Source organism: Podarcis muralis, chromosome 13 (genome assembly GCF_964188315.1).
Source record: "Podarcis muralis chromosome 13, rPodMur119.hap1.1, whole genome shotgun sequence".
Lineage (NCBI taxonomy): Eukaryota > Metazoa > Chordata > Lepidosauria > Squamata > Lacertidae > Podarcis > Podarcis muralis.
Window position 1 is genome coordinate 31,290,986 of NC_135667.1, and position 17,550 is coordinate 31,308,535.

Sequence of the window (17,550 nt, forward strand, 5' to 3'; positions counted from 1 at the left end):
GGCGTGGTGCGTTCGGGCAAGGTTCGCTGGTTTGCCTGCCTTAAGTGGCCGCCATTTTGGCGACCGCTTTCGTAAATCGCGGCGTGCCATGGCCGGTGACGTCACGCCCTGGGTTTTTTGTGATCGTGGCGGTTGAAAGGGTTCGCCTCAGAAAATGATTTCTTTACCCCCACCCCACCCTCTTCATGTGACTGATGTATCTCGAAGGGTGTGTGCCTGGAACACAAATGGATTCAAGTTACAAGAAAGGAGATTCCGAGTCAGCATCAAGACGTGCTTTCTGAGAGTAAGAGCTGTTCGACAGTGGAACAGACTCCCACGAGAGATGGTGGACACACTCCTTCCTTCCTTCCTTCCTTCCTTCCTTCCTTCATGGGAGATTTTAAAGCAGAGGTTGGATGGCTGTCTGTCATGTATGATCTAGTTGAGATTCCCGCATTGCAGGAATTTAGACCTGCAGGATCCTTCCCAACTCTACAATCCTATGATTCTCATTGATTCATAATTATCAGGGCTGTTACCTGGTAAGAGATTAGTTGTACAGTGGTACCTCAGGTTAAGTACTTAATTCGTTCCGGAGGTCCGTACTTAACCTGAAACTGTTCTTAACCTGAAGCACCACTTTACCTAATGGGGCCTCCTGCTGCTGCCACGCCACCAGAGCATGATTTCTGTTCTCATCCTGAAGCAAAGTTCTTAACCCGAGGTAATATTTCTGGGTTAGCGGAATATGTAACCTGAAGCGTATGTAACCCGAGGTACCACTGTGCTGAGTTTCAGCTGATTAATTAGAGATCCAGGCTTTTTTTTTTTTTTTTTTTTTTTTGCGTTAACTAAGTGGCCAATTCACTAAACATTGCCGTCCTACTAAATTCTTTATAGCGTAAAGAAAAGTAGGAAAGTCCCAAAAACATGTGCATCATTGTAAATCGTACTGGGGCTCTGAGGTGGGGGGAAAAGGAGGATAGTGTAAGAACTTGAAAGGGCAAAGGAAAACGACTGCCACAATGTTTAGGGAGATCTGAAGTAATTTCCCTGTGAGGAAAAGCTACAATGTTCGGGAGCTTTTTTGGTTTAGAAAATAGCAGATTAGAAGTGTTACGGAAAAATCTAGGTGGCTTATGCTGTGGAGAAAGTGTTCAGGGAGAAAATCTCCTCATATTAGAATGTAGAGTTTTAACAACAGAATCCAATGAAACGGAGCGGTGGGAGCTTCAGGACAGAGAAACGCACACTTCTTGACCGCAAGGTATAGTGATTGCTGCTGACTTGGGTGGTTTTAAAGGGGGGACTGGACAAGATAAGGCTATACATTTGCCTACTAGTCATGATGACTATATTGCTCCCAGAATTGGAGGCAGTGTTCCACTAAACACCAGTTACTGGGAAGAATTCATATCCTTGTTGATTTCCCATAGGCAGGGCCGGCCCACTCATGAGGCAAGGTGAGGTGACCACCTCAGGCAGCAGGATTCACTGGAGCAGCAGATCCCACTGTTGAGCTTTCTCCCCCCCCCCCTTCCTGCCCTTCTTCTTGATATGGCCCTTCTTCCCTCCTTCCTTGGCAGGGAAGGGGGTGCCATTTTGGGATCTGCCTTGGGTGCCAAAATGTATTGAGTCAGCCATGCCCATCAGTATACCGTCATACCTTGGGTTGAAGTTGCTTCGGGTTGTGCTCCACGGCGACCCGGAAGTAACGGAACACGTTACTTCCGGGTTTCACCGCATGCGCAGACGGTCAAAATGATGTCACGCACATGCACGGAAGAGGTGAATTGCGCATGTGCAGATGCGCAGACGCGGGTTGCATTCGCTTCTGGATGTGAACGGGGCTCCGGAACGGATCCCGTTCGTATCCAGAGGTACCACTGTACAGTGGTTCCTTGGTTCTCGAATGGCTTAGTTGTCGAACAAATTGGATCCCGAACACCATAAACCCAGAATTAAGTGTTCCAGTTTGCAAATGTTTTTCGGAAGCTGAACATCCGCTTGAGTGCAGGAAGCTTCTGCAGCCAATCGGATGTTGCGCCTTGGTTTTCGAACTGTTTTGGGAATCAAATCGACTCCCGGAACGGATTAAGTTTGAGAACCAAGGTACCACTGTATTGGTAGTTTTACGATAAGTGAAGAGAGCAATAAATATAAAGTGTTTGGTCTGCTGCAGCAGGTATCTTCCTAATGATAAGGTTAACTCTGTCTCTTGATGCTGTACAGCTCAGGTTTTAATTCTCGCCCCCCCCCCCATTTTGCCACCATTTCCCTCCAGTCTTATCAATCGTTTGGCATCAAAAGGAGGCCATGTCCTTCTCCTGGTGAGTCCGTACAGGCCCCCAACCAGAAATAATAAGAATATTTATATAGCATGGCTCAGATGCAAAGCTACTGCACAATCATCTGGTTAGTCTCCTGCATAAAAAGCTCGTGTTTCCTGTGGGGAATTGGGTAACATAGGCCTTGTTAAGGTGCAGGACAGAAATCCCCCCCCCGGGAGAAACTATGGAAGCTGTAAAAGTGAGGGAAGTCCACAGAGACGGAATGCAATACAGAAAGGAACAAAAGATCACTTAATTTTCTGTGCATTTGGAGATGCCTGAAGACCTGTAGGCAAAAGGACTTCTTTGTGCTGTGAGTAGAATTTATTTTTATTACTCTTTTTGTCCTCATGGTTGCTTTTGTTCATTGGGGGGCATGGTGCCTAACAGCAGTACAGTGAGGAGAAATTAGTAGGTGCAGCTTCTCCAGCCCTTCCTCGTGAGCAAAGCTTTGTTGGTTGAATTTCTGCCTGTCATGAACCTGCAAAGGGTACAGAGTTTCTGTCAAAGAAAAGCTTTAAATATTTTTTTGTATCTTAGATTTTTATCCAGCTGCTTCTCAGAGGAGTTTAGGGTAATAATGTGCACTGTGTGTGTGTTTCTCCCCAAACCTGTGAAATAGGTTAGGTTGAAAGTATTACGAGGTCAAGATTACTCAATGAGCTTTGGGGTTTAGCAGACTTTAAACCCAATTCTCTCCAGACCTAGTTGTATACTTAGTACACTATAACCTTTGGAGAGGGAAGGGTTTTGGGTTTTTTTGTAATGCTTGCACATTAAGGCATAAACATCTAAAGTTCTCATCCAACAGTGTTTTGTGGTGTGTGTTTTTTTGTAAAAATACTGCAGCCTTCTAATCAGCAATGAGACTTCTAGAGCTTTTTGTAAACATTCTGTACTTTGACAAACATTTTAAAGTCCATACATTTTCCTCATATAGTGGCTCACGTCCAAAACAGCACAAAACTCTAACCGTTTTGGAGCATCTCTGAAGCAGATGTCATATGAGTAATATGGGCAAATGCCCTTGCTTTGCTCCTGCTTGAAATAGAGACTTTTCATGCAAAACTGACTCATCACCCTCAAACACTGGAAACATTTGTTTTTCCTCTGCTCAGGCGTGCCTTGGGAAATATTTTTCTATAAAATGGTCTGCTATTTTCAACATATGGCAAAAAAAAAACAAAAAACAGGAGGGGCCATTGTTTCCACTTTATGAACGATGTGTGGGATAATGTGATAAAAATGAAATTGTTCACTTGAGGGTGGGGGATGCTGGTCAATTGACTGCCAGCAAATCTCCTGTGTAGTTTAGAATGCTCTTTGGTATGGAAACAGCTCTCCTGGCTCAGGCAGGTTTTAATGGGCATTTCGAAGGACTGAATTTGAGACTGCCTGCTTGCAAATGCAACTGAAGTACCCATGAGCTGTGGTCAGGAGGTTGGAGAATGCTGCTGAGTTATCTGGGTACACGAGGATAGCGACTGAATTTCTAATGTATTCCTCTGCATGCTTGATGAAAGCATTGTGATGGGAAAAACAAAGGCATGCAGACTATGCTGCTCCCTACATCTCCACCCCTGAATAAGAATAATCCAGGAAGTTTTGCCAAATGCAGCTTGCAAAATGTTGGTGTGTTTGTGTGCATGCTTTTCTGTTTGTCTCCAATGTCATGCCAGTCAGGCAATCTTTATTTGTATACAACCATAGGTCATTAAAAAGCAAAGCCTGAATTAGACAACCAGCAACAGAGATATATAAATAACCTTCCTAAAAATATTCATGCGTTATTTTACGGTTCAAGAAAACAAGGCATCATGGTTAGAAATATGAACAGATTTGCCAAAGAGCAGCAAAATGATCAGCTTATATTCAGTGACCTTGCTCGCATTCGTATCGCAAGAGATGTGACAGTCTGGAAAAAACGTGGTGGTGGAGGGTTTGTTCCATTGTTTCTGGGTCCCCACATCTCGAGGCCTGGCTACTCAAATAACGCCAACTTATAGGTAACTTATTTGGCTAGTTCTGATACCAAAAACAACTTTTTTAAAGCTTCTGTTAATCTAGGTGTACTTTTTAATGATCTAGGTAAAGGTAAAGGTACCCCTGCCCGTACGGGCCAGTCTTGACAGACTCTAGGGTTGTGCGCCCATCTCACTCAAGAGGCCGGGGGCCAGCGCTGTCCGGAGACACTTCCGGGTCACGTGGCCAGCGTGACATCGCTGCTCTGGCGAGCCAGAGCTGCACACGGAAACGCTGTTTACCTTCCCGCTAGTAAGCGGTCCCTATTTATCTACTTGCACCCAGGGCTGCTTTCGAACTGCTAGGTTGGCAGGCGCTGGGACCGAACAACGGGAGCGCACCCCGCCGCGGGGATTCGAACCGCCGACCTTTCGATCGGCAAGCCCTAGGCGCTGAGGCTTTTACCCACAGCGCCACCCGCGTCCCTAATATGATCTACCTGTATGGTTTTATCCAGTAATGATCTACCTGTATGGTTTTATCCAGTAATGGATAAAAATGTGGAAGGATCAGAATTCAGGGATAGAGCACATGTTTCGCATTCAGAAGATTCTAGAGTCAGTCCCTGGCATTTTCAGGTAGGGCTGTCCCTGCCAATCGGTGCAAACAATATTGAGCTAGATGGGTCAATAAACTTGCTCCATATTAGGCAGTATTCTCTGTTCACAAAGGATATATGGAACAATGTTCACCTAAACTGTATTTAGGCCATGTACACATAACTGCTGATTGATTAAGGCTTGAGAATCTTCTATCATGTTTCTATCAAGATGTGCCACTGCTTGAAATCACAATTGGATGAGAATAGAAAACTGCCTAGTATTAATACATGAAACTACGTTTACTGAATGATTTTATGCAAGCAGATAATACCATGTGGCAAAGCAAATAGTTTGAATGGTTCTCAGTTTTAAACAGGAGCATTTAACAGAAGGATTTTATTTTCTTAGCACTTTAGTCCACAGTTTTCTACACCTCAGGAGACAATCGTACTCCAAAATTAATGCTGTTGGAGTTCGATCTATTTCTTGAAATGCTGACAACTGCAGCATATGAAAGCTGTTTATTTCAACTTCAAGCAAGTAAACGTTCCACTGAGAATTTGAGGGAGGGGGTAATTATCTGGCAATTTCTGTAATTGCAGCCAATAAAGAATGAATGCCAGGCCTGCCTCCATTCTCAGTACAGCAGCTGGTACACTGCCTGGTAAACATAAGAGTTGTTGGAAATTTATTCTGGATTACGTCGAGAGTACATAGATTCTGTAGACTCAACATCTGTAGCATATATATAATTGGAACTGTAGTCAGTCTCAGAAATCTCAATACTTGAGAGCACCAAATTTATTCCATTTCTTTTTGAAAAAGCCAGATGCCATGTAAGCAAACCAGCAAGCCCAAATGAAAGCTCAAATTTCTCTCCTGTCAAATGACTGCACACCATATGAATCCCTCGGGCCTCATCATTGCCATCCCCATGCAGGGCACCAGATTGCAGGGCACTAGATCGTTGAGGAGGCATTGGATCAGGCATAGGCAAACTCCGGCCCTCCAGATGTTTGGGACTACAATTCCCATCATCCCTGACCACTGGTCCTATCAGCCAGGGATGGTGGGAATTGTAGTCCCAAAAAATCTGGAGGGCCGGAGTTTGCCTATGCCTGCATTGGATGCACAAAGGGAAAGCATTCTATATGTGATCAGAAGCTCTTCGGTCTTAGTTATGTTTTCGAAAGTATTTTTTCCTTGTGAGGGTGCAGGAGAAGAGTGCATACTTGGAGCTACTCAGTCCTACATGCCAGAATAGTTATAAAGAAAAGGTCACAAGTATTCAGCAGTTACGACTTGTACAGTACAGTAGTTACATTTTCTGTGGGGGAGTTGGGAGAGTTGGCATGGAGTTCTGTAAAACTTCAAGGACCTAGAGGCAGTAATTTCTGCAGACAGCATAACTTCCTCTGACTTTAGTTACCATTCCAAAGTGTGTGTTGGTCTTTGGTCAGATGCCAGCCATAGGTGAGGTGCATCATTCTGCTGAGATGTGCAGCAGAAACAGTGATTATGAAGTTATTTGCTTTGAGCATGGTGCCTCGGGTGTTTTGTCCAGATTTAAAATCAAATGAGGCTGTGTTGAGATATTCCCCAGTAGGGTTGTTCTCACCATTGTGGTGGCCAGAGGACTGACCCATGCTAGGGTTTGTTGACAGCAGCAGTTCATTCTATCTGATATCTGTTGTGGAGCTGGGATGCGGACCTGGAACCTAATGTGCAATGGGTAGGTGCTTGCTGTATTGTACTTATGCTGTCCTATGCTACACTGACTGTGCACATAGCAGTTTACATAAGGGAACCCAGCAAGCTTCATAGTAGCTGACTAAGGATGTGAACTTTGGATTCCCCACATCCAAGCCCTATGCTGTGACACTGCACTGTCACCAGCTCTCACATTTTGTTGTCTCCTAAGGAGAGGCTAAGGTGCAGAACACCAAGATACGTAGATAGGACCAAAAAAAACACCCAGCTTTATCAGATTCGCTTGCAAAACAGCTAATACTGTTATTTTGCTTCACACTGGGATACTATTACTGTATATGCTGGAAGTTAGGTTTTTCCCCATGAAAGGGCCTATTCCTTTCTTGATTATTTGGAACAGACATTGGTATTTTCTTCCCTTTGGTTATACCACAGAAAGGCAAAATTAGAAGCTGATGCCAGGAAGATGTTGCCCTTTCTTCAAGCCTATTGCATGTGCCTACTTCTGTTCCTTAAAAAAAAAAATTTACTTTGCTGATATATTTTTATTATTTTATTTTATGCCCCTTGGGAGGCTTTTGCCAAAAGGCAAACTGGCTCAAACTTTATGGAACAAAGGTGGTTTATGAATGTAATTAATACATAATAATCTACATTTAAAAATAAAAACAGGGCCTGCCGCCTTCATTGACTGCATCAGAAAACAGCCAGAATCATCCTTAGATAGGCCCTTTGCATCGGATTCACAATCAGGATTTGATTTTTCACACTGCAGAATATGGCAACTGTTGCTTATGGGCATGGGTAGGCAAACTAAGGCCCAGGGGCCAGAACCAGCCCAATCGCTTTCTAAATGCGGCCCGTGGACAGTCCAGGAATCAGTGTGTTTTTACATGAGTAGAATGTGTGCTTTTATCTAAAATGCATCTCTGGGTTATTTGTGGGGCATAGGAATTCGTTCATTATTAATTTTTTTCGAAATATAGTCCAGCCCCCCCCCCCCAAGGTCTGAGGGACAGTGGACCAGCCCCCTGCTGAAAAAGTTTGCTGACCCCTGTTTATGGGCATGGTTGCCACCTGCAGCAGATAGTGTGCTCCTGATCTTCCCTTGCCTACTCCCTCCGCATTATATACCAAATAACTCTCCTTTTAATTCAGATTGGGTTTCTGAAGTGCATCTGAGCTGAATGTGCCTGCTCTTGCGATCACATCTCTGCAGTATAAATGTGCTCACTAACACAGCCAGTTGCGCTTGGTGAGTGATCCAAGCCACACGTGCCCTAAACTGTCACTCTGTGACTTTAAAAGGAAACGCTCAACTTTGTGCAGGTCTGGCTGAAGACAGGGATCCCTTTGGGTTTGTCCCAGCCACACTTAAACATTTGCAGTTCTGTTCAGGGCTGTCAGTTTCTCATCAGCAGCTTTGCACAGAGCTTGTTTTGTTTTGTCCCCTGCCGCCACCGCCCTGGATTCCCCAGAAATCTTGCTAGGAATCCCTGCCTTCGTCCTGTCTATTAAAATCAGAGGCTGTTGAAGTTTGGAGCGCTGCATTCCTCTGCGAGTGAGCGAGCGAGCGAGCGAACCCTGCCTGTGCTCGCATGCTAAAGCCGTTGCCTCCTCTCCAACTATTTTAATCATTTCAGAAAAAAAGGGGTGGGTCTGCCAGGCATTTGGCAAGAGGCTCCTTTCCTCCAGTTGAGGTGGAGTCAGCCAATGGCCTGGAAGCTTGGAAAATTTTGCAGGACAGTTTCTCCGGACAGCTTTGCAAGGGTTGTGCCATTTCAATTGAAGCACACATCCACACACTGCGCTCTTGGCTTCTGGCTCGCCTCCCAGATCTGAGAGATCTCAGATTCAGCCTCGCCTTCTCTCTCTCTCTCTCTTGTCCCTGCAGTGTCAAACTTCTCCAGGCTCTGCTAGTCAGGACTCCTGAGCAACCATGGCAGACACCACCCTCCAGATCGTCGAGCAGCCAACAGTCTCTGAGGCCTCGGAGGAGCCAGCAGGTGAGACCGAAGAACCCATCAAATCTGACCAGATCAATGGTGTTATGGTTCTTACCCTTCTGGACAAGATCATCGGAGCTGTTGATCAGATTCAGCTGACCCAGAGTCAGCTGGAGGAAAGGCAGCAGGAGATGGATGGGGTGGTGTCCAGCATCCAAGGGGAGCTCGCTAAGCTCACGAAGGCCCACTCCACCACCAGTAATACGGTCAACAAGATGTTGGAGAAGGTCCGCAAGGTCAGTGTCAACGTCAAAACTGTCCGGCAGAACCTGGAGAAGCAAGCTGGCCAAATCAAGAAGCTGGAATCTAATGAGGCAGAGCTGCTGAAGCGCAGGAACTTCAAAGTCATGATCTACCAGGTAAGGCACCTTTCGATCTCTTCTGCTTGTGTCTTTTTCAGTTGGTGCATAAGACCGTCCAGCATGATGGCGCCTCTTGCCTTCTATATGGGGCTTCCCAAGATTCCCATGCTACAACACGCCATATATAGGATATTCAGGACTTGCGTCATCACTGGAATCCTAAAGAGAACAAATGTATTGCCCAAGATTTCACGAAGATTCCAGAGTTTGCCTTAAATGCTACACCAGTGCAAACTTTGCAGGAATTTGCCAAAGAACCGTAGAGGGAGCCAGGGGTGGGGTGGGGGGAATAACCTGTTGTCTCGTGGCAGTAGAAAGCCAACCAGTGTCCTTAAAGCTACAAAGCCTGGAAATCCTTTTTTCGGTTTGTAAAATGTGCTTATTGGGGCAATCATTTGGGAAAGTAATCTGCACATTTTCACTGTTGTCTATTAGAGAAGTAGCATTGCAGGGAGCACACTCCTACTCTGCGAGTTTGGTGCTAAGTCAGAGCTCTCTGTCCCTTGGGTTTGTGCTTGCTACTTTCCCTGCAAAAGTAAATCTGATGCAGTGTGGGTTACAGATTCTTTTGGCCCTGACCTTTCAGGCCCTGGAGCTTTTTCACCACTTCAGTGAGAGGTTGCTTTGTTCTGCTGTTTGCAGTCCTCTTTCTAACACGTTTGCTGGCTAGCCTTACAGACCTCCTAATATCAAACAGTTCAGAATAGGCAGCTCTGAACCATGCTTCCTATTCTGTGGTGGTCTGGCCTTTAATACCTGTGTTGGAGGAGAAGTGGGACATTATGAGATAGGTTGCCCTGTCCTGTAAGGACAAACACACACACACACACACACACACACACACACACACACACACACACACACGGCTTAGGACAGAAAACCTGCAAAAATGTAGCTGCGTTTCTTACTATCGCAACATGAAAGGGGATCTAGTTATGTCTGGTTGAGGAATCTGGCAAGTAGCTGACGGATATAGCCCTCTGATTCACGGCTTGAGCATTCTCAATTATATCATGCCTCAAAGGCGGGAATACTCCAGTATATAAGGGTTATGAACACCACCAAACCAGATTTATAAATACACTTTATCGGAAGCCTTGTAGATTATGCTGAGGGAATTTCAGGCCCCACCAGTAGGAAAATTGTGCAGGAGTGAGGAGAGAGAAATGGAACATGCAGCAGCCAACGGAGGAGTGAATAGAAAGGAAAATCTGTCTGTGCTGTTTTACTTTTCAGGGCATTTTGCAAATATGAACACAGATACTATTTTGGTTGAGATATTTCCTCTCCCCTTTCACTGGAGTCTAAACAGTTATGAGGCGGTGGCAAAATGCTTTTGGGTTTTTGTGAAAACCAGATCAGCAACCTGATCTTGAATAGGTTCTTGAACAGTGGAGCCTGGGGTTCCAAGTTGTGAAGGTGCAGGGATAGTAAACTTTGGACTCCGTAAAGCACCTTTAGGGTCTGGTTCCCCTAGAATGAACTCAATAGGGAACATGGGTGTGGTTCTGTTAGATGTTGGGTGCAGTATAGTGGTTAAGGGAATGAGCTAGGAGCTAGTTCAAATTGCACCTCATCCCTGGGGGAACTAGGTGACAATGCACAGGTTACAAACCTTCAGACCTGCCTCTGTCATATGGGAATAATAATATTAACTTGTAGTAGAGGATGGTTCTTAAGAATTTCTCAGAGAGCCCTGTGTGCAATAGAGAACTCCCATCAAAAGTGCTATATATACTATATATATACTAAGACTGCAGCCCTATGTGTCCTTACCTGGAACTTGAAGTGAATTACCTTAAACTCAGTGGCAGTTGTTTCTGTCTAAGCCTGCATAGAATTGGTTTAGCATTGGCATTATAATGTTATTTTCTCAGTGAATACCAGATACTGATCAGATATAAAGGAGGTAAATTTCTCAGGCCATGCAGATAATGGGTTTTCCACCCAACTTGCCATTTTTCCTTTGGCCATTCAAGATATTCAAGGACATCCCAGTAAGCTGACATGTCTTGAATCACAAAAAAGATAAATAAAATGTAAGGGGTCCTACAAATGTTGGTCCATAAGAAAAATCCCAAAATCCACACTTACTGAAGTGATTATTGAGTGATCCTGGTATCATACTACTAGACCAAATAGTATCTTCATTTTTTTATGATGATTGTGTTATTTTCTCATTTCTACCTCATAGTTGGAGACAACAGGGATTTTCTTGTTTTGGGGGACAATGGGAGGCATGATAAGGATAGAACCACTGGAAAGCCATAAGCCATGCAGATGGAAGCCATTAGTGCCTTTCCTTCTACCTCCACAAAGCAGCATTCCTTATATGCAGCTGCAATGCTGCCTACTATTTCTATTTGATATGTATTAGATTTTATATCTCACTTTTCCTACAATGGGTTCAGAGCAGCATGTTAACCTCACAACAATCTTGTGATGTAAGAGAGGCTCACAGTGGAAACCTGCTGGCAAGCTCTGACGTCTCATTGAGTTCCACAGGGCTTACTCTGAGGACAGCTTGTATAGGATTGCAGTGTGAGGGATGGTGACTTGCTGCAGCCACTCAGAGAGCTTAATGACTGAGCTAAGGACCTGAATCCAGGATTTCCATTTCCAGATATTACACTCTAGCCAGGGCCCCACCATGTTGGCTATCAGTAGGAGTAGCCACCTCATAGTTGCCCATTGTGGAGTGTTGGCATTTTCCAGCGGCTGAACCATTGGCTGAAATATTGTGAGTCTGGAGTTCATATCCCAGCATTGCCCTTAAGAGTCACATGCATATAGTCTCATGTAAACATCCTTTGTTAACTTATATTTGAAATGGGAATAATGATGGCCAACCCTGCAGGCCTACAGTAATAATGAAGGAAATGTAGTGATGGCACAGGGTTGTGGTGGTGCGAAAATGAAATTAGAATCACGAAGGACTTCTGTACGCCATAAAGGGCTGCAGGAACAATGATTAAATGCTGCCCTTTGAAGCAAATAGAGAGCAAGCGCTTCCCTCACACATAGCCCCATAACACAGTGATTAATCACAATGGACTGTAGGGGGCCTAGGAAAAGCTGGCGGTGTATATACCAGAACCTTGCCCTGTTGCAACAACTTTTCAAACAATGGGAGAAAATAGATTTGCTTTCAAAGGGGGATTTTTTCTCACTGAGGTCAGCCTGTACTGTTGCTGTGGATGCTTCTGGCACTGTTTGTTTTGTTTCAGAATTACTCTTGTCTTGCACGCTGAACAGAGCTTGCCATCTGGGGCGAGAATTGGGTTGCGCTGCTAAAATACTAACATACCCTGTCCTGCAGCTATAGGACTAACACTCTGAAAACTCTCTATGCTTTTGATTCTAGCTTTCAGAGAATCCTATCTAGGATGACTGAGTGGGGTGGAGGTGGGGCACTATATGAATACTGGGGAATGGGGTGGCAGAGCAAGTTTGGTGTGCCATGATTTGGGTGAATTATTACTATCAACCACATCAGAGGCGGATGATTTCCTCAGAACTTATTAAAGCAGCTGCTTGCACGGGTGTGACTGTGAACACTGCAGGACGCACTTTCGTTGTTGCTTCATGCCCTCGTCAGAATTAGCAGATCAACATGCACCAAGCTCATGCGGCCTGAGTATGGCCTGGTGTTTGCTAAGGCTACTTGAGTACAGGGAGTGAGGACTGGCAGGTAGGAGTGCCAAGGTCTGCCCTCTACTTCTACTGTGTTCTGTCACCATCGCTTTGCTTGTCTCCAAGGCCCAGGCCATCTGACCTTGCCTACACAACTCACACTGCAGCTGACAATGATTCTGTTAAAAAAATAAGAGTCTGAAGCATGTTAGGCAATACCTAGAGTACAGTAGACAGTGCTGAGGAGCCTTTCTTTAAAAACTTTGAAATAACTGCTTTCTACATTTGGGCATTTTAATGCATTACACACTCAGGCCTGAGAGTCAAATGCTGGCTGGTTCTTCGAATTCTCCTTAGGCCACAGCCCTCACTGGCTCTGTTTTGCACCCCAAATATTTAAATATTTTTGCCTGGCTGTAACATGTCCTTCAACTCTGATAATGCCTCTTGCTGGCCTGGATGGGGAATAGAGGAGATTTGTGTGATGGGTGTGTAGAAACCAGCCTAGCATACGAAGGTGAAATGTAAATTTGTTCTTCTGCCACTTTTGCCTCTGATTCTGCCCACCATTGCCACCTGGCCCTTGTTCAGAAGGGAATGTGGCCCTCATGCTGAAAGTGTTTACCCCACGTCTGTAATTACACAATAGCAGACCCTGGTTTACCACTGAACGCAAGTTTGGCATTCATGTTTTTGGCACAATACGTCTTTGCAGAATCTTTACAATTTGAAGGGTGCACACTTAAAACATTGTAGATAATACTCCAAAATGCAATGTGTGAATTGCTCCTTTGTGAAAATAGAATCAGGGTGTGGCATTTGTTCTGGATTTATTCAATCTGGAATGAGTAGGTGGTGTTATGAGTACCTCTTGTGCTGACTCCTTGGAAATGCTGCTTGTTTTTCTGCCTGGGCCATTTGGAATTCCAGATCATTCACAGTCATTGACTCCTGTCTTTGGTAGTGCTGTTTAGATGCCAATGAGACGGAATTATTTTTCCACATCTTTCCGTTATTCCTTGCTTCTCCTCCCTCTGTGTGTGATGGTGGTAGTAGCATCCTTGGCTTACAGTAAAACAGAGGGGCTGACCCCCTGCTCACTTTTTAAAGGCAGTGGTGGGAGCTTAAGGCAAATAGGAGAAAGAGTTTGTCTTTCTAGATCTCTGTCTACATGTCCTATTTGTTCCGGCCACATGTAATCTGACAGTTGTACTTAACAAACATTCCTATGACTTTGGCAAGAATGCCGAAGCAGCTTTCTTTGGTGTAAACACAAAAGTGTAGGTGGGTGAGGGAATGACTTTCTCTGCAAGACGATTGCCATGAATCAAGAGGAAGAGAGAACAATATGGGCTGCTGAAAACCCATCCTTGATCATCAGAAGCTGCACCCCAAGTCTCCCTTTGGCTGTGAACTACTGTCGGGCTGCCGGCACCTCTTCAAACTTTCCAGCAGAACCACAAGGTAGACAAAATTCTTGGAGATTTTCAGGGTTCTCTTATCTACGCCGTGTATTGAATTCATACACACAACCTTGATGACAGTCATTCTTTACTCCTGTATGCAAGCCCTTCATCTGTTCTGATATATTTACTTCCACACCAATTCCACAAGAGAAGAAGATGGTTCTTCATTTGTCCTATATGCAACAGGAGCAAAACTGCAGAGAGAATCCATGATTTGGCCCAACCTGCATATGGACTCTGTGATATACATGTGCACCCATGCTCACACACTCAGGCATGTGGTTTGCAGTGTCAAAGGCTACCTCACCCCACCTATTCTCCCCTCCTCACTTTGGAGTTTACTGTAACACGGCAGCCTCTCTTTGTCAGAAGAACAACTGCAACTCCTGGATGCTGCAACGTGCTTTTGACGAATGAGTTTTTGTCCTTCGGTCGTAAAAATCCATCCCAGTTAGAGCCGCAGAAGGCCCTATAAGGCCATGGCTGAGCCCTCTCCTGGGAGCCAGCTGTGGGATTGTTCTATCTATTTTCGGACTCACTCATGGCCTCGAAGCTGCAGTTCCCCAGTGACACCCAGAGAATTCAGCTTCATGGTTCCCATCGGCGCCATTTAAACAGCAGTATCTCATGATAATCTTTGGCTGCTAGCAAAAAAAGGTTACTTTTTCAAATTTCTAAATGAAGAAAAAGCTCTGTATCTAGATGCATAGCGTTGTTTCTCTGCCCACGTAGAATGCAGAATCTGAAGGATTTATTATTAACATGTTGCTGCTCTTGCTGTTTATTTTAAAGCAACTGAGGCTGGAAACATGGCCTTGTTGGAATGCTGTTTGCATTGTCGAAACAGATTGTGCGGTGCAGCAATAAATTGGCTCAGAACAAGGCAGCTTGATGGAAGGAAGCAACATTTCCCATTGGTATTCAAGATAAGATAAAGTTGGGAAGAGGATAAAAGTGGGGCATGGTGCCATAGTGGTACCTAAGTTGTAACGACAGCTACAACAATAATAGTACTTGTGGGCCCACAGAAATAAATGCAGCACACTTTTCAATTGGAAGTAATTACATCTCATTCCAGCCATGAAAAAAGTTGTATCTTTTGGCAAACTTTAGACATCAAAAGGGCTTGCTATCAATCTCAATGAAATATTTATGGAGCCATTTTATTTCTATCCTCTCAATCAGCATTGTTTATTGAGTTGCAAATTCAGCAGCCCTTCCTGGAGAACAAGGCAAGTCAAGAAAGCCTTTACACGAAGGATGGGGGCACTGTGGCCCTCTAAATGTGGTTTGACAACATCTCCCATAATCCCTGACAACTGTCCATGGCGCCTGAGGCTGATGGGACCTGGAGTCTAGCAACATCTTGAGGGCTATAGGTTCCATAGCCATGTTTTACTGAACCAGTTTCCTTTGGAGTCCAGAGCACTGGGACCATACGGTAGCTTCGTACACTTTTTCTCTTTCAACAAATGTACAAGCTGAGTAGGCTTTGCATAGGCACAGGCAATTGGTGCTAATTCCAAAGCAATAGAAGTCTAGCACCCCTAATCCCTGGAGGAAAGAGCACAGCACAGTAATAGTGTATTTTGCATGTTCAGTCCCCAGCATATGCAAGCAGAGCTGGGAAAGATTCCTGTCTCCATCCCCGGAGAGTTGCTAAGGCAATTCCCTGTGTCCCTGAAAACAGCTCTTTCACCAAATCAAAAAGTTATTTTACTTTGCCATGCCTTTTGCAACCACTGCCATGCAAAACTGATTTTCAGCCCCACCACAATTTTAGAATTGGGTGTGACATGACTTTAGACAAAGAGCAGCTGCACTATCCATTAAGCAGGCACCTATTGTTTGACATCAACTGACAGGTTATAACAAGAGAAAGAGGAGCAAGAGAGAGCACGCACATGCACACGCTCTTCACTGTGCTCTTCGGCTATAATACAGTTTGGGACAGTGAGAATTCATCACACTGAGGCTTTACTCATGGGTTTAGCGCCATGATTTATGTGAGATGGAGAAATGGGGAAGCAAAATGCACCAAAAGTAGAGAAAAGAACAAGTGAAGAAAAGCCATTTGGGGAAGACATTTGTTACCGGAGGAAATGGGCAGTCCAAAAAGTACTTTTGCATAAAAACAGACTTCCCTGAAAAGTTTTATTCTAGGTGCATTTGTTACAAAAGGGAACCAAGCCTACCTGTGGTTCCTTTTCAGGCTCCGGAGTAAATTCCAAACCTGACAATGCCTGCAAAACAGAACAAAGACCAGAGCAGGAGGCTTTTGTTGATTTTGTATCATGTCAGGGGAAGGAAAAGCAGATTAAACATTTAGAACAGAATGCCACAGGATGTTTAGTCTGCACCTTGAGGCAGATATGGCTTAGGTTGGGGCGTGTGTGTCTTACTCCACCTTCTGCAGGCTGTCTGGTTGTGAGTTATGGATAGCTTCAGGGAGAAGGAGAAAGGAACTCCGGAATCAGTCAATTGACCTGTTTGCATTGAAAGATGGCATAGGCATTTGAAGCAGAAAGTGCATTAATTTTCAGAAGGAAATAAAAGTTATTTTTCAGTTGCAAGTTTTTAGGGTTGCAGCACAACCTCTTTCCTTTTTATCCCCAAGACCCTCCCTGCCCCTCTAAACAACCTTCAGTATCTGACAGATAAAAGCAGGCACATATGTGGTCAGGTGAAATGAGAAAAAGAGTAGCATTTACTTCAGTAATGAGGAAGGAAGGCACTTAATAACGGAACATAGGAAATTCTGAAAAATATCAAATCACAGGAAGGGATGCCTCTTGTTTTTGCAGCCTGCAAAAATCAGGGTGGGGTTCTTAAGCACCCGACAGGCCATAACTCATTGGTGGTGGGTTTGTGGTTACCTTGGGTGAATCACAAGTTGTTCAGACCTGGAATAGAAAGTCACCTGTGGCAAGTAAGAACGGTCCACAGCGAGACAAGAAAGGAAGCTTTGATTTCTTTGTGGGCTGAAAATGCCTATTAACATAGGTGTGTGAGAGCAGGGGCCTGTTACTTTTTTGGGGGATGAGGGAATTCTTTGCCCAGCTGCTATGGGCGCCTTTGCTTGCGCAACATCCCTGCTGCCGTGATATTGACTTGGCCTGTGCCTGGCGGCTGTGGCTGTGCTTACCAAGAAGCCTTTGGATCCCTCGATGGTGCCCACTGATCATTCCTTTTCCTCATCTTAGCCCAAGAGCATCCATGGACCGTCGCCGGAGAGCATGCCCTTTGGCCTTTCACCGGAGAGCATGCCCTTTTTGGAAGACAGTGAGCCTTCTGAGCCTTCGGAAGAGACTTTGCCTTCTGAGAATGGGCCCTGGCCCCAACCAGCGCAGGATGAGAAGGGAGGCAGTCACTCTGGCCCAATGGAGGCAAAGCCATCCACGGATCATACTGAGCCCCTTCTCCTGAGACTCTGAAAGCAGCTGACCAGGCCCCTGCGTAACGGCTACTGGCCTCATTGAGACCCAGGGCCCTGCTCC

At 44.9% G+C, this 17,550-nt stretch overlaps 1 protein-coding gene across 1 annotated transcript in view; it reads left to right on the forward strand.

Moving 5' to 3' along the window:
* The first annotated feature begins 143 nt into the window (after window positions 1-143).
* The window catches only part of CAVIN1 (caveolae associated protein 1), a 34,714-nt gene continuing 17,307 nt past the window's right edge, over window positions 144-17,550 (forward strand). Inside the window, exons 1-2 of the mRNA XM_028702374.2 lie at window positions 144-286; window positions 8,481-8,951. Coding sequence (XP_028558207.1) covers window positions 8,526-8,951 — 426 coding nt within the window. The 5' untranslated portion in view covers window positions 144-286; window positions 8,481-8,525. The remainder of the gene's footprint in view (window positions 287-8,480; window positions 8,952-17,550) is intronic.